We start from the raw sequence: 25,558 nt of genomic DNA on the forward strand, positions 1-25,558 counted from the left end.
AACAGCTACAATACATCTGACGTTATTGACTTGTACCTTCTGTGCCTCTGGGGAAATATAAAGGACAGCAACTTCCATATTAATTTTGTTAATAATCTAGTTAACACCATTTAGACATAATAGCTCTTATGTGCTGAGGGAAAATAAAAAAAATTAAAGATCTGAGATAGTATGACTAAGTATCTCTTGATAAAGATTGTCAATGAGCTATGTTTTCTACCTAAGAGAAATACCTATGCAAGCTTTGTAACTCTGGTCCTGTAACATGGAAATCCCAACTCCAAAACAGATTAGGACTTCAAGTCCTATCTTTTGTTTCTATTCAAAAATCTCAGCGCACTCAAAAAACAGAACAAAACAAAAACAAAACAACAAAAACAACAACAACAACAACAACAAAATTCTTGCATTTTCTTCTCCAGTGTAACTCTTTATTTGAGGTAGATCTTGATCTGCTGTGTTTTGAGGACCTCTTAATCTTATCTTACACCATGATCCTGAAAAGGATCATGTATAGGAGTCTAGAAGTGGAACAATCCATTAAAAAACAAGATGTCTAGAAAGAATTTTGGAGACCTGTGTCTGTGCAGCGTGTTCTCCAAAGTCTTTAGATGCAAAATAACTGTCTTAACATCTGTCTGATTCTGGACTAGGACAGTATCTCCTGTCCCTCAACTAAGCCCTGAGAGGCTGGATGTCCTGAATTTGCCTCATAAGTAGACAAATGAAATCATAGTGAAGTCTCTTGCTAAGGACTAAGAGGATATGTAAGGAGAAAAAAAGCACTCTGCTAGGGCTAGACATCTCTTTCTGAGCAGTGCTGAAGCCAAGATGCCGGGGTTCACAGATGTTTAGTTTAACCATCTTGTGTTTACATGGCTTCCAGATTAGAGCTGGCTTGGAGGCAGCCATGTCAGAGCACAGGCAAAGCTGACATGACTGTCCCCATCTGAGCATGTGCCACTACAGCTCACAGCCTCTCTTTTCACATTTGTTCAAATATTTGTGGTTGCTTCACCTGTTCCTCCCTCCACTCACCCACTGAAGTAACACGACTTCTGGGATATCATCTATTGTTTCTTGCCCTTCCTGCCCTCACAAACTCCTTTGGACTTTTGGAGCTCTTGTAAGAAACAACAACATCAAGACACTGAGAGAAAGAAAATTTAAGGAAAAAAATTTTAAAAAATAATAGATACTGAAGATGAAAGATCAAGACTGTAATAAACTTCCTCAGGAAGTGCTGGAAGACTCACGTTTTGGCACTTTTATGATAAAGCTAGACAACTTTGAAGAGCATATGCCAGAAAAAAAGTGTCTCGGTAACTCCTATAAGAAGAGAGAAAAAAGATTTTTTTTTCTTCAACTTCTATTTATTTGACTATTAAAATTAGTCAGACTGTAATGAACAATCACGTCATTATGAATATTGTAATTATGGTTTCAAGCTGCACACTACCCTTACAAAAATCCCATTATATTAATGGGACTACATGCTTTTCTCACCATTAGACATCCAACTGCACTGAATTAAGAACCTCCATTTTTTTTTGCTCATCTTTGCCACTCTTAGGTACAGAAATATTTCAAGTGAAACTGTTTTTCTCCAAGATGAAGATGCCAAAAATAGAGAGAGCCAGGATTATGGCTCCCTTCCAGTCATACTGGTAGGTCTACAAGTTTGTTGCTTCCTTCACACACAGGCTTCTCACATCCCTTGCTGCAAGCAGTTGTTCTTTCCTTTGAAGGTCTCCTTCATTCTGTAATCCATGCCTGTCATTGCTTTTTGAAGCCAGATGTCAGCAAGTCTCTGCTCTTATACTTCATGCTTCTTGTGGTATACAGGCATAAAGTTGAAAATGAAAACTCAGAACTCTGCAGGCGACTGATACTCTGTCCAAAACTTGAGACCAAAGTTTTATTAATTCCCAAACCAAATATGAACTGGAAAAAGCTGAAGAGAAAGATGCAGAATGTATATCGTAAGTATGACCTAGGTTAAATCCAGCATGTAACACCCTCCAATATTATAAATCGTATTTCTAATCTTATATATGGACTTGTTAAGTAAAAACATCTACCCTTTATTGTCACAGAGCCAACCTTCCCTTTTGGAAGGCACAGTCCAGGCACTTCAAACCACAACATCTTTCTAGATCTAGTACTAACAACTGAGATTAGGAGTTGAGGAAAGTTCTCCTATCTACTTCTATTTCACTCAAGGCACTGAGTCATTGCATTTTACTGCTCTACTGCAATAACCACCTACCACTTCTCTAAGATATCACCCCATACTTATACCTGACTTCTTAACTTCATTCTTATTTCCCTCACTCTCTCTACTGCATGTCCTACAACTTGGCACCTCCTCCTTGGTAAAATTTCCTACCATTCTTCCATTTTGTCACACAGGAAATGTTCTCTATTTTTCTGATCCATTACTGTTCTTTTAAATGCACCTTTTTCTTTAACACTGTTGATCAGAAAATCATGTAATTTTTTTCCACTTGCAGATAGCTCATAAAATTTGCATTTTCCATTCTCATTGCAAAAGCATTTGTCTAGGCTCTCAGTGTATTTTTGCTGCAACAAACTCTAGGTTTCTACATACTTCTTCCCTTTCCCATCATTCAGCCTAGATTGCTGCCATAAAAAAATCTAGTTTCCATGTCTGCAAGTCTGACTAAGACAGGTTCCTTTTCAAATTCTTTCATTTACTTCCTCTTAGTCTCCGCACCAAATGTCGGAGACTGCAAGAACTAATTCCAGTAAGTTTCTTTGCTCTAGCATTTTGCTCACAACTTCAGCCCAAATGACACATGGTTTACCACCACTCTCATTTTTGGGACTTTCTCCAAAGTAGCCTTATGCCTGAAGCCCAGTCTGGCATTCCTCTATCCTTTCTTTCAATCCTTCTTCAAAACAAACTCCTCCAGGCAGCATCCAAATCTTAATCCTTCCCATAATAAAGTGGTAGCTGAAGAGATGACAAGGATGTAAAATATTTGACCAACATTTTCTTAATATTGAGAGCCAGACTTTAGTTTAGTATGCTAGCTTTATAAACACACAATACCACTTTCTCTGGCAAGCGTAGAAGGGAAAGGCTTCCACTCCAACTGAATGTAAGCTTTCATTTTCAGGAGTGGAGTCTAAACTTCTTTCTTGTGACTGCAGCTTTCCAAATGCAAACTGAGACAGTGTTCTCCTAGATATTACAAACAGCCTCCATTCCCAGCCAACTGTGAGATAACAAAGAGGCAGATCTCTCATACCTACCCTTATTCCAAACAACCTTGTGAACAAAGATTATGAAAAAAACCTTTCATCATTACAGAAAGTCCTTCACAGGAGTTTTCCTCATTAAAATACTGCCACACAGTGCAAACTACCACTCTTATTTCCACATTGCCAGCTGGGACAAATGTGTGACCTATTTTACACATTTGCTTCAATTAGCTGAATTTTATTTCTCAAGATGACTATCTGAAGCATGATCTGGGATGCCCATTATAAATCCCCTCTAAGTAGTATAAGAGATTAATCACCACTTTTCTCCAGCAACTACTTTTGTGCATAAAGTTAAATAGGCATTTAAGCTGTACGTTGACTAATCAAAGCCAGGATGCAGAAGTGCATACTCAAATTTTGGAAGAGTATCTTTTTGGCAAAGGTATTTTTTAAACCAAGAATGAAAAAAATCAATGACTCTTATGCTTTATTATTCCCCCCCTCCCACATGAAGAAGGTCAGACTACTTTTTTTCTTCCTGGTAATGAGAATGGAAGCTAGAATGAAGCTAGATGAATTTAGAAATCTTTATTCACAAGCTCAGCATCTTGTTTAGCAAAGATCTATGACAAGCCATTTCAATTTAAGAGTCAGTTTACTTAGTTTTAAGAGCTAGAAGAAAAATCCCTTTTCAGATTACATATTTAATTTAAGTAGGATGAACAATCCCATTCACCCTAAAGCCCTATAAGTAAAGATAATGAAATGACACTGCAGTATCATAAGCTCCGTATACTAAAGGTTTTTATCACATCAGAGCTAGCTCTGTCTCCACTGCCTGATAACACAATGCTTTATCAATCTCAATAAATAACCGTGTCATAACCATGTCCTTCATCACCAGGATTTTATTCAGATTGGAGCAAAGCATGCTGTCCACTGAAGAGATTTTACTGATGACTGAAATCAGGATTAATGAGCAACTAAGCAGGGTAGCAGGAAGAAGCTAACATAGGAAGACACAAAGCTAAACTTGGGCTCTTCTGGTAACTTAATTTTAAATTTTCAGAGCTTATTCATGATAAAACCTGCCGATCTCCAACAAATTCCCTGCTGCATCTGTGCGGGTTAGATGAGCAGCAAGTAGAACCTCCCATTCGGAGCACGCACTACCATCTGGACCTGAAAAAGCTTTACAGGCATTCCCTGGGTTTTTGTTTGTTTTCAGTGACCGAAATTTTTTTTTTTTTTTTTAATAAATAATTGTTGACGGTTTAAGTAATGTTGTGCGGGGTTTTTTTGTTTTAGTTTTGGGGGTTTTTTTTGCCTTTGAAGAGAATCACTTTGTACTTTTTCCATATAGCAATTCACTTCCAGCTTTTAGGTTTGCTTTTACCTAAGTGTTCACTGAACACCAAAGGTCTGAGATTAATAATCAAGTAAACATAAACAAGTAGTCAGAGTCATTTTGCAGGGGCTCATCAGAAAGCTACATTTAAAGCTGAAACAGTTTTGCTTACTATGAAAACTTGTGACCTCCGCAGTCACTTAAGGCTGGCTATTTTACAGTCCTTTTGCCACGTTTTTTTATCTCCTGACCAATCTTTTTTGTTAATACTTTTTGTTCATTTCTCTTTTTAAACATCCAGGACACAAGACATGTGCCTTCAAAGATGATGCATCTAAACTCAGCATATACTGACAGGAAGACATTAAAAACTGAAAGCCTTCAGAAAAGTGACTTGTGGATTCAGTCCCGCACCTAACAAACAACTGGGAACGTTTCAAGAATCCTCCTCAACACTGGCAACATTTTTCATCATCGCAGAACTCAAAAGTGAATGGCTACTCCTCATTTTTACTGCTTTAAAGGCTTCCTGTTCCGATGGGGCTGGAGGGTCCCATCAGCACAGCAGAGTAAAACCTTGGTCCATATTCTATGTCTCTTATGAACAGAAGATTTCACAGTCTGAAAAAAAATGAAGTGGAAACCTGAATGTAAAACCTGAAAAGCATCACTGGACTGTGAATCATTCACCCATCCTCCTTTTAGTTCAGCACCATGAACTTTGTATTTTCTACTCTGGATTTAGTAAGACCGAGTTATTTGTTTGTTTTCTAGACTAACATGATCAGTTTTCACAACATAAGCTACAACAATACTTCCATCTAAATTACCTGCACCATATGTACTAGAGCTTTTAAACGAAGTAATTTCTGCTCAATAAAATGTAAAACCACGAGTTTATTTAAAACACTCCATTGTTTAAAGCTAGCCTAAACTAACATTAGCATCTCACAATACACACTAGACACTTTGGCACGTACAGCTTTTCTAGTCCCTACAGACAGCAAGATGATTACTATATAACATATCCTGGATGTAGGTAATAAGAAACATGTTTTTTATTATGAATAATATATATCTTGATACAAACAGTAAAATTTAGTTGGGGAGGAAGGATACATCAATATTCAAAGCTGTTCTGTCTCTTTATAGTCACTGTTGCCTTCCATTTGCCACAGCACTCAAGGATGCAGTGCACCAATAATGTCAGATGGTGCCCACAATTCTGTATTTTTAAAAATTCTTCAAGTAAGGTAGGATGGGTTTCTTATTTAAACTGTACATCCTTAAACAAAACCTTAAATAATGTTGCACCATTTGCAAATCAGTGTCTTTCTTCCTTACAAAGCACTAATTACACAAAAGTAGTTAATGTTTTCTGAAGAATATTAAAGGAAAATCCCTATGCAAACGGTAGTTGACAGTTAAACACCACGCAGGACTTCTACACAAGGCTACTGTACCTATATTACTTGGTTTCAACCTATTTCTGGATTCAGACTAGGTACAAAACTTTACAGCAATGACAGACCTGAAAAGGCAATACTAGTTTTCTTCTCATGTATCAACATCACAGATTCTAGCAGATTTTCATGATGAATAGGAGAGGACTGGTACATGTTGCAGAAGGAATGCCATTAGAATGGGAAGCAAACCCAGAACCTTTGCCTGTTCTCCTGGTATGAGGGCATTAGTGTCCATTTCCTTACCTAACACAAAAGCAATGAAAAGTAACTTGTTTATTCTCCAACAACCGCAGAATTTTCTACCACAACCACTGAAAGCACTTCTACACTAATTTAACTGTTTTTACAAGCACTTCAGGAATGCAAATTTTAGGGATAAATGCAGCTACATTACCATGTGTGGAATCTGTACATAATATATTTGTGGAAATCAGTTGTTAAATCCAGTATTGTCTCCAAAAGCTTATGTTGTCCAGCACTTGAGGAATCCAGCCTCGAGCTACTATGCTGAAGAGAGAAGTGGCAATCTCTGTCAAATGGCTGAACTTCTCTCTTTCTGCCTTGATAAACTTCTCTCACAGAAGACAAAGTGCTGGGTGGCTGAGCACAAAGAACACCCTGCAAATTCAGTTTCAAATAACTGACTTAAATGGTCAAACATGCTGAAAGATGCTACCAGACCTTTACAAGTAGCGTCACTGTAAGACAGGCATGCCCACATTGGCTAGACATTTCAAAAGGAACCTAATTTGAAACATCTAAAAGTTAGTTCAAAATAGGTACCTAGATGGGCTTCAGTAGGAATGTCGAGCGTAGGGAGAGAAATCACTTCAGAGAGTGCCTTTTCTCCGCTCATCCTGAACAGGATCTACAGTTAGTAACTCATACTTACGATGCCAGACTTTCAAGAACTAAGGTTAGAGAAGATGAATGCTACTCTTTCCTCCCTCTGGAATGTATTATATCTGTCAGTGTCAGGCAATTCATCATAGCTTCACAACTTAAGGCCTCTGGACCAAATTCAGCCCCAACTACCACCCATTTAGTTCACAGCAGTGTCGTGATTCCCAGGAGGCTCAGAAGCTGCCCTATGCCATCTGACAAGATACATAATCATCACATGAATAAAAACGTAGATGCATCTCCACCCATCTAGCAAGAGTGTACCTGCATGTGCCTGTACACTCCTTCACAGACTCAAGGTCTTTGCATGGTGGAGGGGGTGTGTACCTGCCTGATAATTTCTCTCCCATGGTGTTCAAGTCTCAACTGGCACCCATCAAAACAAAATGCTGGCATCGTTGCTTCACGTTACTGGCAGACCACGACCATGACACTGGGAACATCTCTTGCTCTGGGTATGTTTACCCTGCATAATTCAACAGTATGTAAATACCTAAGCTAGATATATATCAATTAGATAGTTAGAAATGAGGCAGCTCCAGAAATGGAAACTACACTAACATGATACTCCACCCACGCTTGTTTACACTGCTCAAAGAATTTTGACATGCAGCACTGTATGGAGATACCTACACTATTATTCACTGTAGACATACTAGCAGTGCAATTTCCTTTGCAGAGAAAGAAAATTCTTGCAAAACAAGTAAAATTCTAAGGCTCCAGAGCTGAGAGACAAGTACTAAGAAGTAAAAAACATTTTGCAAGAAGAGAGTTTCCTCAACAATGATCATTTTGGCAAGCAAGGAGGGCACCACTTCCACAGCATTCCTTAAAGACTCCCTGGAAAAAACACCTGGCTTTTCAACAGACAGTAACAAACCAACGTATATGTACATCATAAGAAATTTAATCAAATCAAGTTTCAGAATGTTAGCACCCTCTTTTTTGCTATTACTTGAAAGTCAGAACAAAGACTCAACAAGGAAACAGTGGCTTGTTTTGGAAAGGCTCCACAAGCTTCTTTCATATAAAAGTTTAAAATCCTGAATAAAGCCATCAGATGTTTTAAGTACAGTTTTTCTTTGAAGACTGTGCTAAAAATTATATTCCAATTGTTACATATGTGTTCTCCTCACATGACTTAAGATATATATTAATTCAGTTTAATTCAATCCCTCCAAATAACATCCAACACACAAAAAATAAGTGAATGTATTTTTTTAGTCCTAAAAAAAAATTATCATTGGATTGAATATTTGTCCATCTATGTTACCACTATATTACATATATTTTTATGCCAGACATGGTATGTATGTTTATTACTCTTTATTTATATCCTTATTTTTTTAAATGAGATTTGACATATTTACATAAACAACTTCCAGGCTGTAAGACATTTAAAAAGAAAGTTTCGCAAAAGAAACAAGATGCTTTATTTTTTGAACAATGAAACACCACTCTCAAATTTTATGTTCCATGTACATCTGTTTTGATATGGAGCAAACCATTGTCTTAACTATTATACACTGACATTCATAACTTAAAACCTTTCAATTACTTAATAAATTATTTCTACCATATTAATCTCAAAAATCTCTGCTGTGGTCATAGAATAGGTATTAAAATCTCAGCTGGAACACACTTATATTCAATAATCTCCCCACACCACACAGAAATAATGGAAATTAGAGCAAGAACAAGCTACCACCCAACCAGACCAAGCTTAACTGCATTGGTAGTATGGTAACAGCTTTTAGAAATCTTCTCCCCTCGCCTCTCCTTTTTAAGTGTCAGAGTGTCAGTACACATAGTGCAGAGCACTGATCTAACAAAGGTTTTCCATGTTTGACCACCTGAGTAAATGAACCAAGCTAGTGACCTAAGGACATGGAACAACCAATCCGGCAGCAACTGATTTTCATGTATTCTCTCAAAGGAATACAAGAATCTTTGTACAGCTGCAAAGTGATGATTTTAGGTTCATCTAAACTAGTTAAGTTTCCATGAGAAGGACTAGAGATGCTAAGACAAATTCTCAACTTTATATTAATCAGAAATAAGGTAAGAAGATATAAACCACTTTACTATGTCAATATTTCCAACTCTGTGGTAAAGAGAACCTTAGCGAGGTTATATATATATATATATATATATATTTTAGATCAATTAGAAGTTTAAACTACAGAATACTATGCCAGTGTAAAAATAACATCACCATTAATAAAAAATACAAGATATGCTTAAATGCGACCATTATTTGGCAGACACCATCTGCTTTTTCTTTCATTCTTTTCTGATTTTGATCTGTAAGGAACCACATCAGTATCAAATGTCACTTAGTTCTTATTCAAACAGAGCAGTCCAGACACAGCGGCTGCACCAGCTGACTTAGCTGACCTGGGCCTAGAGTAAAAACAAACCCCTATAAATCACCAGATGTAAGCAATTGAATAGTGATCAATTTAATTAACTGAACAGCTTTCCAAAGTTTACTGTATTGTTTTAACCCTTCAGGGCTTCTTCAATACAGGTAACTTTCAATTTGTATTCAAGGGCAGGATTTGGCCAGAGGGCTACATATTACTAGCTTTAGACACTTTAGATTCCCATTGATAAAAGCCAAATCCCAAACATGTATTTTCTTTTTTCCAATTAACAGTATGGTAGTAACTATTTTTGTTAGCAGTTCTTCAGCATTTTAGAGAAATTAAATAACAGGAAAAAAAAAAATCAAACTGATTTCAAGTGAAAACCTGGAGAAAAAAACTTCCTTCAAAATGAACTGTTTGGTTACGGGCCTTATTTGCCTTTTACAACTTCATGCCCATATTACAGATGCCATATCAAGCAACTTACTGATTTATTCCAAACAAAACAATCAACATCAAAATAATCATGTGTCACAATTATATGTATTAACTGCAGCTGTAAAAAAAAATTATGCCATCCATAAAAATGGGCTCAGAAAGACATTTTAAAGCTATTGGCAAAAAATCTTCTAACATAGATACTTCTGAAGCTGCATCTCCAGGGGACTTCCCCATGCTGTCCACTGAAAATAAGAGAATTCTGCCATGATTTAACGCAAGTTGGATTTCATCCAAGATGCATAATGACAGAGTTTAACTCTTATTTTAAAGTCTGCATTGTGCAAGTTTGTATAACATTTACTAATGTTTGTACAGTGCCTAGCTCAAAAGGGCTGAGGCTTCTGGGCACTACCACAACATAAATTAATTCTAATGCAGTCTTTGTATCTGAGGGAAGCATAAAAACTACAAGGATTAAGCTCAATTATACACATTTTAAACAACCTGCTAAATAATATGACATAATCAACTTCCTAACCACAAGCTGCTCTATTTCCAATTATTTCACTTTAATCTCCGTAATGCACATATTTCCACAAACCCTATAGAGTTAGTTCCACTAACGAGGGACAAGAGTAAGATCTACTTACAAAGACAGAAGAGTTATATTTGCAGAGACGGGCCCCAGATCTGGAATGATCTCCAGTTCATTGTTGTTCAACTTCCTATTAATATTAAAAAAAAAAAAAAGAGTCAGCTTTGATGTTAATCAGAAGTATGTGCATTGGATCTGCTAAATTGCTGAGCAGTGTCACCCCAAAAATTCAAAAATAATTCCAGTTTCACTTAATGTAAAAAAATATCAGAACAGCAAACAACTTTGTTTTTTCAACTAATTACCCCTAGAGAAATAGCTATGCAATTCACATACACAAACACTGGTTGGTTTTTTTCTCACTGGGTTTTTGGTTTGGGGTGTTGATCTTTTTTTTTTTTCTTTTTTTTTTCCCTTTGTTAATTAAGGCAAATTAACTTACACTTCCCGAAGACTATGAAGGTGATCCAGGAGACTGGTCTTGATTGAAGATAATTTGTTGTGACTTAAGTCCCTATGAGGTTAGAAAAATAAACAGCCTGTCAGTTTTGCCATAAAATATTGGGTAAAGCAATACAATTTCAATCCAAATGATGTTATCATTTGTTTCCAAGTACATAAAAAGTTTGTTTGGTTTTTGTATTAGTAAACTTAGCTATACCTTGTATACTCAAATGAGTTAGAAACTAAGTGTAAATACCTTGATCACTGCCAGCAGTGTCAAAGAATTTCCTATATCTCTGAACAATTTAGAAACGTCCACTGATGTGTGTGTAAGATCTATGAAAAACATTTTAAGATTTTGACTCATACACCACCAACAACTCCTCTTTCCCTACCCCTTCACAACAAAAGATCTGGCTAAAGCAACCTCTTGCTTACAAGGAAAATTCATAAACCAATACTCAGTATTGTCTCATTCTTTGAGTCAATCATAATATTTGTATCATTTACTCTTCTCACTTCTCTAAAGCAACAGACAGATCATAAGCACACAGTGAGGACCATCCATAAAACTCAGTTCTATTTTCATGCTTTCACACAATTCAGGACTCCATTCCTGCATAACCACATCTAATGAGGCTCTTAAACAAGTAATATCAGAAGAAAACAGACACAGGAAGGCCTAATTCTATTCTGAGTTTCAAGACATCTGGATACTAGTCACATTAATACTGCACTTAGTCACACCTGAAAACGTAGCTCAAGCACTTTGCTTGTGCCACTCTGTAATGAAGACCCCAAATATATATTGATGCAGTTTATAAGAAATCTTGTTCATGTCTTTGCAACAAAACAATCCAGGGTATTAAGAATGTAACACATTAGCTTGATCACTGTTAAGAAATTATTTTCCCTACTGACACCATATCTCCTCTGAAACATTTGAGAGCACCATAACATAGAGTCTTAAGAAACTTTTGCGTAGCCTGAGAAGTGCTGGAAACACAGAAATAAAGGAATGACAATACAATAGAAGGCAGAGAAGTTAAACACAGAAACTCAAACTTATACATATGTCTATGGAGATACGCACAAGTGGTACACATTCACAACCGATCTCGTCACCTTGGCCAGCCCTGTTCAAGATCTCTCTCTTTTTGGCCACATACCTACCACAGTGTGCACCTTCCTGCTCCGGTACTGCAGCCTGTCACTGCCTCACCTGCACCGATTCAGCCACCTGCAAAACACTTGCTAGATATTGTAACACTGAGCTTACCCAAGCCAGCAACCAAAAACTGCACTATTTATAAGGAGTTCTTCAACTCACTCCAGCGAGTATTTGCAATGCAGACACACAAAAAGTGCATTGGCATGTGTCAGTGGTGAGTTGCTGTGGCATCGGGTAACAGCAAAGAAATTTCTCACACTTTCTGACACTTTTCCCTGTGCTAACTAAGCACAGAACAGTTATCCAGTCGTACGGGCACAAAGTATATTTCAAGTTGAATCCATGAGGAAACTCCGGGATGGCTTACTTTTTCTAGATGACTCAGTACAGCCACCTATACTGAGCATGCCAAACATGGCTGACTGCCATGGACGTGTCTACTCTTCATCTACAGTTCTGGAAGTGAAGAAGCCTGATGATCAGTATATCCTTGCTGCACACACACCAGAACTGGCTTAATCAAGCCAGGTTCAAGGTCTGTGCTACGTGTTCTGTTCTGCAACTAAACCCTGAAGAACTGCAGATCCAGAATAGTCTAGTTCCTCTGCACCCACCATTGCAAATCCTTGGACACGGGCATAACACTGCAACCCAGCCAGGCACCTAGGCTTCTTCAACAGCACACGGGGACGGTAAAACCATGTTTTAGCCTCCCCCAGCTGTTTGGTGCTTTATGCAGTACTTCTCTAATATTGCCAGGACAATACCATCATTCCTTTTGTCCTGCCTTGGACTGCAGTTAAAAAAAAAAACAACTACTAAAAATAATCCCAGGCAGGCATGGACATTACGAGGGGTACCACCAGTGCTCCGTTACAAGGTGTTCTCAGATCAGGCCCAGCAGGCTGGGCAGCTGCAGCACCACCAGTGCCGGCTCAGGGCGACGCACAGGGAGGAGATGGGCATCACGCTTCCCAAGCCAGGGCTGCCCAGAAGCCCGTACAGGGCAAACCCACAGGTGCAAAAGGCACTTTCCAACACAAAAAAGGGGGTTGAGGCTTGGGGGGAGCCACTGAGAAAGAGGGAACACACTCCAACATCTTCAGGTAGCCATGGAGGGGATGTTTTCCAAGACTCAACTCTGGGCTCAAGCACTTAATATATATCCACACATTCTTCCAGGTGTCTAAACCCCTATAGATTTTTCTCTTAAAGATGGAAAACCAATACAGTGTTAACATTTTCAAAAACCCACAAATGTTAGTTTCAGCATTATGATTTTGAGCCCTCCTGTAAATGAGGTTAACCACACTTGAGTTAGAGGGCTGCATCTTTCACTGCTTAAAAATCTAGTGCAAACATTAGTCTGGCTGTAGACTAGAGAAAAATCCCTTTGTTTAACATCTGAAGACATTAGCTGCATAGATCTGAAACCCTCATACTGCTTTCTTAAATGTAAATACTGAAAAAATATGCTGTTACAAAGATCTAGACGAGAACCTAACTTGGTCCTTTAAAGCAGACAGAGTAGAGACAATTTTTACCCTTAAACATAATTCAATATTTGGCTTTAGTCTGTAGGGATTATAAGAACTATGCAAATAAACAGCCAAAATTCAGTGAAGTTATGGTTGTTAGTGCCTAATAAGTTACTGTTCTTCTTGCTTCAGACAAGACTTAGGAATCAGTAATTACTTCAACAAAGAGCTTTCAATATTAGTGCTAAAAACCTGCATTTCTTCATTTCATCTAAAAACCCTGCAAAAGGTTTATTTAAAACATGTTTGCCTAAAGGACCTACCAGACAGTAACAGACGTGAGCAGATTTGTTCTGCTGAAGTTATAACACGTTAAAAAAAAAAAAAAAAAATCTGGCAGAGTCCTTAAACTATAAAAATCCTACAATTACAACCACTGCTGTGCATGATCACCACACTGGAGCCAGACACTTTCACTCATAGCTCAAGCTCACATCCATCTGGAGTCCATCAAGGCAACCGTGAGCGTAACAACTTACACCAGGTTTCAAACTATTTTTTTTTTAATTTGTTTTTTAACACTAAAGATACGCTCAGATTTTCCATGTAGCACCTACTGTAAAAAGTATATACATACGTACAAATTCCTCATTCCTGGTTTATTTACAGCAGCTTGTCAAACACAAGTTGCAAAAAAAATCCCAAAGCAAAACAACAACAAAACCCCTCTAGACAATACTGAATCGGCTGTTTCACACAGCTGTAAGCACACTTGTCTACCAATTGTTAGATAAAATATGAATCATAAATATTTTATTAAACCTTATTTCAGTACTACTGGCATGAGAAGCTTCAGGAAAAAAAGTCTTGCAAGTTACATTTTTAAATTAAATCAGAGTGTTTGGAAGCAAACCAACAGTTAAAATATCTGTCTTTTACTAATACCCTAAGTGAAACTTAAGCCTATAGAAGTTTCTGAAACTTACAAACACTGGATCTGAGGCATTTTTTTAATATAAAAATCTATCACCCCTGTTGCAAAGCTACAAGCACATTTCAGTCCAATGCATTTCCCAACATCTTTTAAAACAAGTATGAATATAAGTTTTGAAAATGAATCGGTGTTCTTCCTTCACAGCAATGCAACTGACAACATTAAAACACTAAGATTGTTACTATGCATCTTCCAATTCTGAATTTGACTTGTCTGTTAAAACCATATTACAAGTGGGGAGAAAATCTCCTCTGTGATTACTTTTGCCACTAGTTTCAAAAGCCATGAAAGATACAACAGTGAATGCACTCAGAAACCAGATTTATACTAAGAAATTCTTTATAACAATAAAAAGTATATATACCTGTTCCTCAGATTTCTAGTAAAAGTGATTGAGTGTTTAAGTAGAATTGCCTACACTTGAAAAAGCATACCATAGTTTTAGAGGCCCTTTAAGAACCTGTTTTATGAAAGAAACTATTTTCTGTATTCCATTATGTTTGTATGGCCATCTTTCATAACTCACAAGTCTCTGCCTTAGAAAGCTGAAACATAACTTTGAACATCAATGTTTGTGTGATAAAAAACTGAAAGGAAGGTCTAATGCATAAAGGGAGAGGGGGAGCGTTTCTTCACACATTTTATAAATATAACTTTCAGAATCAAACTTAATTTACAACACTTAGTCACAATTATCATCTTCTTCCTTAGAGAACTCAGAAACCTGAGCCCCAAGTCAAATTTTAAAATGCAAATCCAGCAACAGCTTCTTAATCAGTCCCACTGGGGCCTATAGAGCTGCTAATTCAGCAGAAATCAGGAGAGCTGAAAAACAAAAAGCCAGGCTGTAGCTGTTTTAAGACACTGATCCAAAGTGACTCATAAATCAGCTTGCTACGTTCAAGTTTTAGTCTGGAAAATATTGAAAAACAGCTGTGAAAACCATACGGCCCTTTTTCTCTGGCAATTCTGGTAGAGAACTAGAGGATTTATAAAATGTAAATACTAAAGATGTAATACAAACACAAGTGAAAACCATTTTTCAGACTTTCCCTCCCCCCTGACCAACAGTTTTAGCATTCCTTGGTGAACCTGGCGAGGCGTACGGCAGTGCCACCAGAGCCTGCACACACACAGGGCACCGGCCCATGCTCAACACACTCCCTCCGCCTCCAGCTCCGCTACACCAGCTCGAACCAGCGCACATTCTTCCAATCTCAGAACACACATCCTAGAATGAAACTGAAATCCAACTTCAAAACTATCTGTACACAAAGGCATTACAAATGTTCAACAGTTTTCAGTGGAATGTTATCCTCCATAAAGTCAGGGTTACAGAAGATGGTATTTTTGGCTAAAATCACAGTAAAGCTGGCAATTATACCCTGTTTACACTCCATCCTGTGAAGCCATTTCCATACAAAACAGTACCCTCACACTTGCCACTAAAAAAAAGAGGACACAACTCAGTTCGTTGGCTCATTTTCTTATTTCCCTCCTGTCCACCCTGAGGTCACTCAGCCTTTCCACATTAGACACCCTCATTTTATTTCACCAGAGGATTTGAACACAAAAGGAATGCAAGTGTAAAATGGAGCTTCAGAAAGCCATCTTCATCTGACCCACTCTCCATCTGGGTGAGCAGACATATGGGCAGAAGGTGTGAAGCGTAATGCAGGCCTAGACCTTCTTAGGGACAAGAGCTTCCCTTCTGCTTGGGAGACCTCGCCTGCATATGTTAATAACATGGTGTAATAGCTGTTGTTTTTTAAAGAGGATTGGAAAGCCTGCAATTAAACTACTAGCCTTTGGCTATATCTGCCACGGACTTCATCAGAAAACACAGCAAACATATACCAATAAAATTCATAAACAGTCTTTTACAATTTGTAAGTGCACAGCTTGTTGCAACAATAATCCAGGCTATTCAAGCCTTTTTTGCATATGTAAAACTGAAACGCCTTATAATCTCGCAGACTGCGCAGTCCCAGCTCCAAGTACTGGGGCAGCTGGAGACAGACAACCCACACTCTTCCTTGTCCTCTTATTAAGAAGAGGGGAAGGAAGAAAGAGCAGGGTACTTCTGAGGCATTTGACACAAACAAAAGGAATATTTACACAAAAGCGACCAGACCACATGGTTTGGTGACACCTACAAAGCTGTACTCCTGTGAGTTTAAGAGCGAGTGACACAGCTGTCCAATGAGTAATCACAGCAGGGCCTCTTACAACAGACCAAAGCTTATTTATTCAAGTGGAACTTATTTTCTCACACTTTTAAAGGAATGTGAACTTACATAAGGACAATTTACACTACCAAGGGAATTCTAATTAGAAAAACCTCCCCTGTACTAACAAAAAAGCACTGCAATGTGTTTTATTGTCTCTCAGTAACGTAAGTGGAAAAGACAAATTTGGATTACTGCTAACTTAGAGCTGCTTTGAAAAGCAGCTCTTAAAATGAAAGTTCTAAGATTTCTACCCTTGTTTTTTGTTTAGCATGCTGTCACACCTGAATTTTAACTTAACAGCACTAAAGTAAGCTAAGCTAAGAAACTAGGCTCTGAAGCTTAGCTTAGTATCAAAAAAGCCTTAGGTCTTGTCAGAAAACTTACATTAGAGAACTGAAATAGTTCAAAAGAACAGGAGGGATGAAATTTAATAGGAAGCAAAGCCAGTTGTTGAATGTAAAGCAGATTCGATATTTGATTCTTATGCTTCAATCGCATTAAAAAAAAGTTTCTTTTCCCTCACACTTTCCTATACCACTCCTGCAAATATTCACCTCCCAGAGCCATGCTTGTGTTCAGTTCCATATGGTGTCAATACAACCATCCACATTTCATGAGTAAAGCAGCATGACCTCCAGACGAGGCAATTGAACAGAATTAGCCACAACTAATTGAAAGTCTTCCTGTTTACTTTAAAGTCCTTATCTCAATCTGCTTTGGAAATGTAACAGAAAATTAATACGACTAATACAGAAGATCTTTAAGTGACAAGAGATTAAAAACAAATGTGAAAAGTCCCTCAGCTATTTTCAGGCTTTTAGAAAGATCCATAATTTATGCTTTGTCCATAAAAGTGTGTCACTGAAAGAAATTTTCTACAGATAGCATTTTGGTACGCGTTATTACGGATCCAGTGAGTCCGTGCCACCGACCCGAGTGGGGCAAGGAAACCATTAAACCCAAAACCATCGGGCAATCAAGATCAAGAACTACACAAAACCGAGAACAGGTTTTCCCGACACACGAATCAGTATTAACTTGATGATTATCGCACGTTTTCAGTAAGTCATCGGAACTTTTTCCCTCCACCTGTTGAACACCGAGCAGCGCTCTCGGGCCCGCTTTCAGCCCGGCCGGTACCGCCGTCACTCCGGGCCCGCAGCCCGCCCGAGGGACGCTGCGGCCGCCGCCGCCCCCGCGCTCGCTGACAGCTCGGCCGCCGGCCCCCGGCGCTGCCCCTCCCGCCCCACGCACCGCCCGCCTCGCTACCGCCACGAAACCCGCGTTTCCCTCCCCAAACCGCGCCGGCGGTCCGGACCGCGGCCTCCGGCGGGCACCTCGGCCCCCAGGGACAGAAGATGGCGGATGGGCGCAGGCCGGCACCCCCAGCCCCCAGTACTGCCCGCCGCCCCGATACTCACAGCTGCACCGCCCCCCGCGGCAGCCGCTCGGGCAGCCGGCTGAGCTCCAGGCGGCTGCAGGCGACGAGGTGCCCGGCGCAGCGGCAGGGCGCGGGGCAGGGGGCGGCGGCGCGGGCCCCCAGCAGCAGCGGCAGGAGCAGCAGTGCTAGAACGGCGGCGGGCGCCGCGCGGGGCTGCAGGGGCATGGCGGGCTCGGGGCCGCTGCCCGCGCTCCCGTCCCGGGCGCTCCCTCACTGACAGAGCCGGGCGCGACGCGACCTCCCGCCTCTCAGCGCGGGTGGCGGGTCCGGCTCATGCCCCGAAGCCGCCGCCAAGGGGGGAAGGGGGTGGAAGTTGGGGGGGTGTGTAGCAAAAAGTAACGAGAGAAAGCGGGACGGGGGGGGCTCGCAGCGCCGCCCGCCGCCAGCCACTCGGCAAACTTTCCGCCGCCTCAGCCCGCCTCCACCCGGCCGGGGGAGCCCCGAGGTCGGCCCGCCTCGCCGCAGCCCCCTCCCCCTGCCATGTGACAGCCTAACCCCCGCCCGCCCCGCCGCAGCCTGGGGCGGCCGGCGTGGTCCTGTGGGGCGGGGGGTGCAGGATGGCGGGCTGGGGCGCGGCTGCGCTGGCGTTGCGCCCGGTTGCTGCCAGGCCGCTGCGGCGGCCCCCCGGGCGCGCTGCCCGCCCTGAGGGGCAGCCGACGGGCCGCCTCGCAGCACGGCGGGAGCACGTGTGGGCTCTTGCAGCCTTCCCCTGGCGGGACGGAGCGGGCAGCGGGCCCTGGGTGCCCCGAGCGTCGCGGCCCGAGGCGCGAAGGCGCCCAGGCCGTGGCCGTGCGGGATTTCCCTTCACCGGTTAACGCGGGTCGGGGCAATCCAGGAGCTGCTCCAGAGGCCCCAACAGGTTCCCAGCCAAGCCTGGGGTCACTGGCATGTAAAAGGTGAGGTGAGGTTAACTCCTGCCTTCCGGGTCCTGCGCGGCTAGTCCAGACACCATAATTAAGCCCATTATGTTCCCCACAGGATCCCAGCTCCAGAGGTTCAGGGAAGTGGGCAGGGCATACAGATTCCAGATCTCTGAGGTAATTTGTGTAGTTTAAGTAGATACCTATTGTTCAAGTTCTGTATGTGAGCCCGGACCCTGCAGTGGATTCAGTTACTATAGGTTTCACATGCTCCTACTTAGCAGCAGCAGACATCAAACTGCTCAGAGACACTGTTCCTTCTCTCCCACTTCTATACATTTCACCTGAAAGACTGTAAACATCTTAGACACTGGAAACATCAAAAGCCTGACAGCTCTGATATCAAGATTTGTAAGATTGAAACTGTGTCCCTTTTTTTATTGTTCTCATGTGTATCACAGGACACAGATTAAATTACACAAACCTACATTTTAGTCAGAAATAATGAATTTGCAAACCAAGCAGGCAAGTCCTGGGTAACTACAAACATTCCAGTGCCATTGCCAACAAGACACTTTCAGGTGCACAGTGTGTGCAGAGCTGTGTGGTATCTTGTCAGCTGGTGCTCCATTGACCACTGGTGCTTCTTAAGGAAAGTAGTATGGGAAAACAAACACTGTAGGAACAGACATTTTTCTCTACACATAAAAGCAAGCAAGCAAAGAAGCAAAACACATGGTAAAAATACTTAGTATGCATTTACAAGTTACTCTCATTTATTTGTTGTGAATGAAAACTGTCTTGGCAGTGTCGGCATGTGATAGTTGTTCAGTTTCTTTGCAACCGTCTTCCTTTGAAAAAGTCACAGTGACATTAGATGAACAAAGCCTGCGAAACACTAAGCTCTTCTGAACAGCCAATATGGCAGTGCCAGATTCAGATTTTCAAAGCTATCCCTCATTATCCTGTACCTGTTTCCACTGAGGTCAGTGGGAAAGCATCCTCCTGTTTCAAAAGTGACAGCATTTGTTCTAGCTGTCCGGTTGTTTCACACCATTATACTAAGACACAGAGACACTTGAACATGTGTTCATATTTACGTAAAATATGCTATACTTGCTACTTTTGCGAGGTAATCAAAAATTTAAGAGGAAGACCTTCATTTTTATATTGCTCCAGAGAATTATTGAGCACTTCACTAAAATGAAAATGGATTTAAAGTGACTAAGCCTTGTACTGCAGTTCCAAGAGTACACAGCAAAGCGCCTTTTCCTTGGGAAAAGTGACTTTGTCTTATCTTGAGTGTTGGCAAGGGCAGTGATTCACTACGAGGTGGCAACAGAGTCATTAAGTTGTCAGTTTTAACATCCAAGGGAAAGAAAAAGTAGAAACAAAGTGTTTTGAACTTATCATAGCAGTAAGTAATATACATGGTGTGTAGGTGAACTATGGAACAGGAGAGAATCTGAGAAAAGAATGCAAAAAAAAAAAAAACCAAACACATGAAATGTTGAAAAGAACAAGAACTTCTGGTTTTGTAGTTTTGAAAACCACTCATGCAGTCATAGAATACTGTGCCCTTAGAAAAAACTAATGCATATTTAGTGCTAATAATATATGAAACTGTTTTAAATTAAGCAAGGTAAATCAATTCAGAAAATTAATCCATTTGTCTTTGTAGCTTCTTTTCTCAAAATACTCAATAAAACATTTAAAAACTGATTATATTATGAATTCTAAAATGTTTGTATGCTGTTCTCCAGAGCCCATGACAGAAAGTCTTTCTTCCCACAGGGAGATTTGCTCTCCTCAGAAATCTTGCACCTGATATGAACACTGAGAGCTCTGGCAGCCCCCAAGCCCAGGAATCTCTTCACCAGTAGTTCTAAGTTGAGACCGCACCATGACTGTACATAAGCAAATACAAATTACTCTTTCAAATGTTTGGCTGGACTGTATCTGCCCTAAGTAAGCTTATATCAAAATAAGAGGTCTCACATTCCTGTACCCTGTTATTAATACCTCCACATGTAGCAAGGGATTTCTGCCGACCATTGTCTGGCATCAGCATTAGTGAAAATGCATATTCAACAGGATTAAAGGACCAATTTGACTGAAACCCCATAAAAAAATAATAGCATCCCCCTAGCTTTAGTTCTGAGTTGGAGTAATTTCCTTGTCCAGTTTTCCATGTAGCTGCACAAGGAAGAGGATTTATTCATGGTGGTTACGCAAAGACAGGCCTTTTCCATGGCAGCCTGAATATAGGTCAGCCTGAGGGGATGATGTTGAGGAGGGGGAAGCACACTGCAGAGAAAAATTCTTGTAAAACTAGACCCTCAAGCTCTCTCTTTAACTAATGAGATTAGTTTCCTCCATAAGACTACAGAGCATAGTTTGGGTGAGCTGGAAGTGGAGGAAAGGAGACTACATAGGCAACTGTAGACCCTTCATTAGGATGTCGTGGGTTGACTCTAATGGTGTCTTTTTCAGGCCCTGATTTTTAAAAATTAAATAAACACGGGCTTACAGATTCAAGTCCAAACTCATGTTGTTTAAAATATGCATTTACTTCAGGCAAAAGACACACCCAGAAGCTGTCTAATTATGATTTTTTTACATATCATTAATGCATTGAAATCAGTTGCTGGTTTCACATAACCTACTTCCAGAAAAGATCAACCTCAAATCCGGCTGGTTTTAGCAGATTACTAAAAGTAATTAAACTATTGCTAAGTTAAGCAAAACTAAATTAAGATCCTGTACATTTTATCTTCTGAGTTATATTTAGAACATATTTTATAATGTTAGTAACTTTAACAGCTTGATTGATCTAAATTCAGAGGTTTTCATTAGTTTTCAAAAGAGTCTCACGCCACTACAGAGACAATTCCATATAGTTGTATGCAGTTACGTATAGTTAAAACTGCAAGATTTATGTCAGAAGGTCAAAAAGAGTGAACAATTACATTGACTAAATTATGTTCTTCAAGGCCACCCTGGAAATTAAGAGTTTCCTCATCTACTCCTGGATCACCAGGTAATCCAAACCCATGTCTAATGTTCATTTCGGATTTTCTGCTTTTCATAGGTAAATAAAGTGATTTAGGTAGCTTTCATCAGCAAAAAGGAGAAGCAAAGCAGAACAACGTTGCTTGTGCTCTGATACATGTCAGTTCTCATATAGCCCATCTATCCACTTTCTTATCAGTAAATGACCCTGTAAGAGTATTAGCAGAATTAATGTCCTGTTTATTTTTTCCTAAACCTTCTCAGTTCCATTTTATTTCTAGTCAAAGAAGACTTTAGGACCATCTGGGAGAAGGGAGTCACAGAATGGTGAATGAAATTAAGAGTTCATCCTCCCAAGATCGTCACTCCCTATTGCAGGTTACCCAATTGAATCTGTTAAAAAAAATAAAAAATCTTAAGGCTAACAAAACTTTCCCTAAAGCCACAGCTGAGAGAGAGATGAACCAATGAGACCTGTCCTGCTTAAAAAGCAAAAGTGGAGCAGGATGTACTTTTTTTGTGGAGGCTGCTTGCATACACGAAAAAGCTTGCAATAGGCAATAGAAGGTTTTGCCTCAGGCACCTGCCTGGAAGTTACTAGGGAGTCCCACTAAAACTCCCTAGTGGATGCAGGAGATCCTTTTCACTTCTACACTTTGTGTGTACAAATAAGAATCTAATCCAATATCAGAAAATATTGGATTTTCCATTAAAATTCCATGATTTTTTCATGCAAATGCTTCTGAATGCAAAGGTTTCCTACCCTTCTTTTCTTCTGCCCATTAAGTATAGCAACTAATTTTACTTTTAATTTATAATAGCACTAAGACTTCGTGAACATTTATTTCAATTGCAATTTCAATTGCATTTGAGAAAAACAATAAAATGTTCTTAAATAATTTCCTAGTAATTGTCAATCACCTACTAGTGTCTTGTAAGTCCATGGTGAATATCCCAAGGTGCATACAGAAATTTATTTTTGGTAGTAATTATACTTGACTTTATGTGATCCAACACTGAAACCATGAAAACCAAATTATGCATAATTTGAATGCACTGATTGCAACCAGAAAAACCATATGAACTCTTTCGGAAAACTTTGCCTAGGGCAGAAAACGTTCAGCTTTTATAGAATTCATCCAAACTGTGAGTGTTTGCCTCCATTACAAATAAACTTAAACATCCCCAGGCAATCCACATTAGGGACAATTGTTAATGTCTTCAAGTCGTGTCCTGCATGGGGCTAAGTGGGAAGTTAAGTGCATGATTGGAAGGACAATTAAACAATCAGCATCTACAATGATGTAACTTCAAAGAGGAACATTAAGGAACACTCAAGTTGAAATGTTGTCAATTTGAATAAAAATAAGTAGATGTAATTTCAGGATGGTGCTACTGTAATAAAACACCTGTCATGTCTGTTCTACTCGTTGTTTTAGTTTGTTGAGGTTTTTTAAATAATCTTTTAAAATAAGTAAACGTTTTGTGGTAAGAAAGATCAAGAAGTGGCCAAAAAGGGAATCCCATAGAGATGTTCTGTCAAATCTAGCAGTGGCTCTCCCAGACAGGAGTGTTTTCAGCTCTTCCCTGTCCCTTGGGTGGGGGGGTTACTGCACCTGAAGCACCAACTCATGTTCCCTTCTGCAATGGGAATGGAAATTTCTGCCAGAGGAGAGGCGTGGGTGCTTGGAGGCTGTATCTGCTTAAATCCTCACAGGCAGATTTGGTAAGATTTTTGTCAGTATTTTGCGGCCTCCGATGTTAAGTATTCACCATGGTTAGGTGTGTTACTCTCATTGAAGTTAACGGCTGGAAGAATCTCACAGTGAGAAATCAATGAGAGTTAGGACCTAAATCTTTGAAGAATTTAGGTCTGATTGTCTGTTCTGGGGAGGTGGGAATAAGCTACAGCTGGGACTCATCTTGTGTAATTTTAGCAATTTGGAAGCTTGGTGTCTATTCTAAAGCAGTTATCAATTTGAAAGCTTGATATCTATTCTAAAGCAGTTATCTTGGATTCTTCCATAGTCAGTGGAGAAAGATGCATCCAGAGAGTGATTACTACCTCTCTAAGCAATCAAGGCATTCGGAATGAATCAGCCTCTGGAGGACTTTCTCCTTCTCCATTGACCAGAAAGAGCGTTATGGCTACTTTAGACTAAACCCCGGATTTTTTGATGATTCCCAGTCTGTGCCTTCAAACATGCACATTGAATAGCTAAATAGACTAATATGTAAGCATATTTCTCAACCTTTTTCTATTATGGGTACCTTAAATGTTGTTGTAGCAGTAATAATCAAAATTTCTCACAAATATGAATTGTTGTAGTTTTTCATTTTATTATACCCCTTTAATAGTTTGCTTTATTGCTTGATGATGTAACAAGTTGTATTAAGGTTTTATTAACAGATTAAATCCCATAAGATTTAGTAAGACAAAGGGGAAGTGCTAGGCTTAAGTGAAGTATCATGTACAAATACAAAATGAGGACTCTGGAAAAGGATCTAGCAGTGCATCACAAACTAAATAAGTATGTGTCAACAGTGAAACATCAAAGAAAGCATTTCTGAGTTTATCAGTTGGAGTTTTGAATGTGAGAGAAAGAAATAATGTTCTGGTGGGGGCTGAAATGAAGTACTGTATCCCATTTGGGGGTCAAATTTAAAAGGAGAGGAAAGGGCTACGGAAAGCTGGTAACAGTCTCTGGAGGACACAGTTTGCAGCTCTCACAAAACAAATACCCAGCGTCACAGCACAGCAAGTAGCACTTGAGATTTTGCACAAAGCTCTTCCATTGCCATTTGGAAACCAGTGAGTCATAGCAGACTGTGGTGTCGCTTGGACTTGCTCCCCGCTTTCTGCTGCCTGTTGCTTTCCCAATTCTTACATAAACCAGAATAAGCAAGCACTGTCCCGGTAAGAAGTTGGCCAAACATGCATTACAGCTCTTCCACAGCTGCTGAAGTGGTTACTTGCAACAGCCACGTTTGCCAATAAGGTCTGACTTTCCGAGCCCGAGCATCAAAGAGCAGCCCGGATTAGAGGGCAGTGGCCACAGCCTGCGGAGCAGGAGCTGCAGCAAACACCAGCGCTCTGCACCAGCTGGCCAGACTGGTGAACAATGGTCTGCAACATGCTGTTTGTATTGATCTTGTTAATAAAGAACTGGAAGAAGCTGCAAGGGACACTGGTATGAATTCTGTTCGTTGCTCTGACACTTTTTGGGAATTTTACACAAGTAAAACTTTCCGCAGTTGCTTTTACATCTCTCACATTCAGGCGACATGGATTGGGAAGCCTCTGAAATGCGGATGTCACCTTCTAAATAGCCCTGTTAGGTGACAGCTAACACCAGGAGACTGAGGTTTGTCCATTTCCTAATGGTCATGGCAATTTTCCTGGCCCTCAGTTACTTTCTCAAAGAGGTTATCTGCTAGAGTAAGCTAAGAGAGCCATCAGCACTCATTTCCATTAATGTTTTCTGTTGTGAAGTTTTTCCTTTGTTGTTTTTCCTCCCAGGTTTGCAGCCTAGTCATCTCCTCTCAATCACTGCTCCCTTTCACTGGCGTCCCT

General features: G+C 40.1%; 1 protein-coding gene across 1 annotated transcript in view; it reads right to left on the minus strand.

The window, feature by feature from the left end:
• The window catches only part of LRIG3 (leucine rich repeats and immunoglobulin like domains 3), a gene marked incomplete at both ends in the record, with an annotated part of 41,737 nt that extends 23,460 nt beyond the window's left edge, over positions 1 to 18,277 (minus strand). Inside the window, 3 exons of the mRNA XM_080352501.1 lie at positions 10,409 to 10,483; positions 10,796 to 10,867; positions 18,093 to 18,277. Of these exons, the coding sequence (XP_080208627.1) occupies positions 10,409 to 10,483; positions 10,796 to 10,867; positions 18,093 to 18,277 (332 nt within the window). The remainder of the gene's footprint in view (positions 1 to 10,408; positions 10,484 to 10,795; positions 10,868 to 18,092) is intronic.
• Positions 18,278 to 25,558: the final 7,281 nt, after the last annotated feature.

The sequence above is a fragment of the Nesoenas mayeri genome (genome assembly GCF_963082525.1).
Source record: "Nesoenas mayeri genome assembly, chromosome: 1".
In the NCBI taxonomy this organism is placed as follows: domain Eukaryota; kingdom Metazoa; phylum Chordata; class Aves; order Columbiformes; family Columbidae; genus Nesoenas; species Nesoenas mayeri.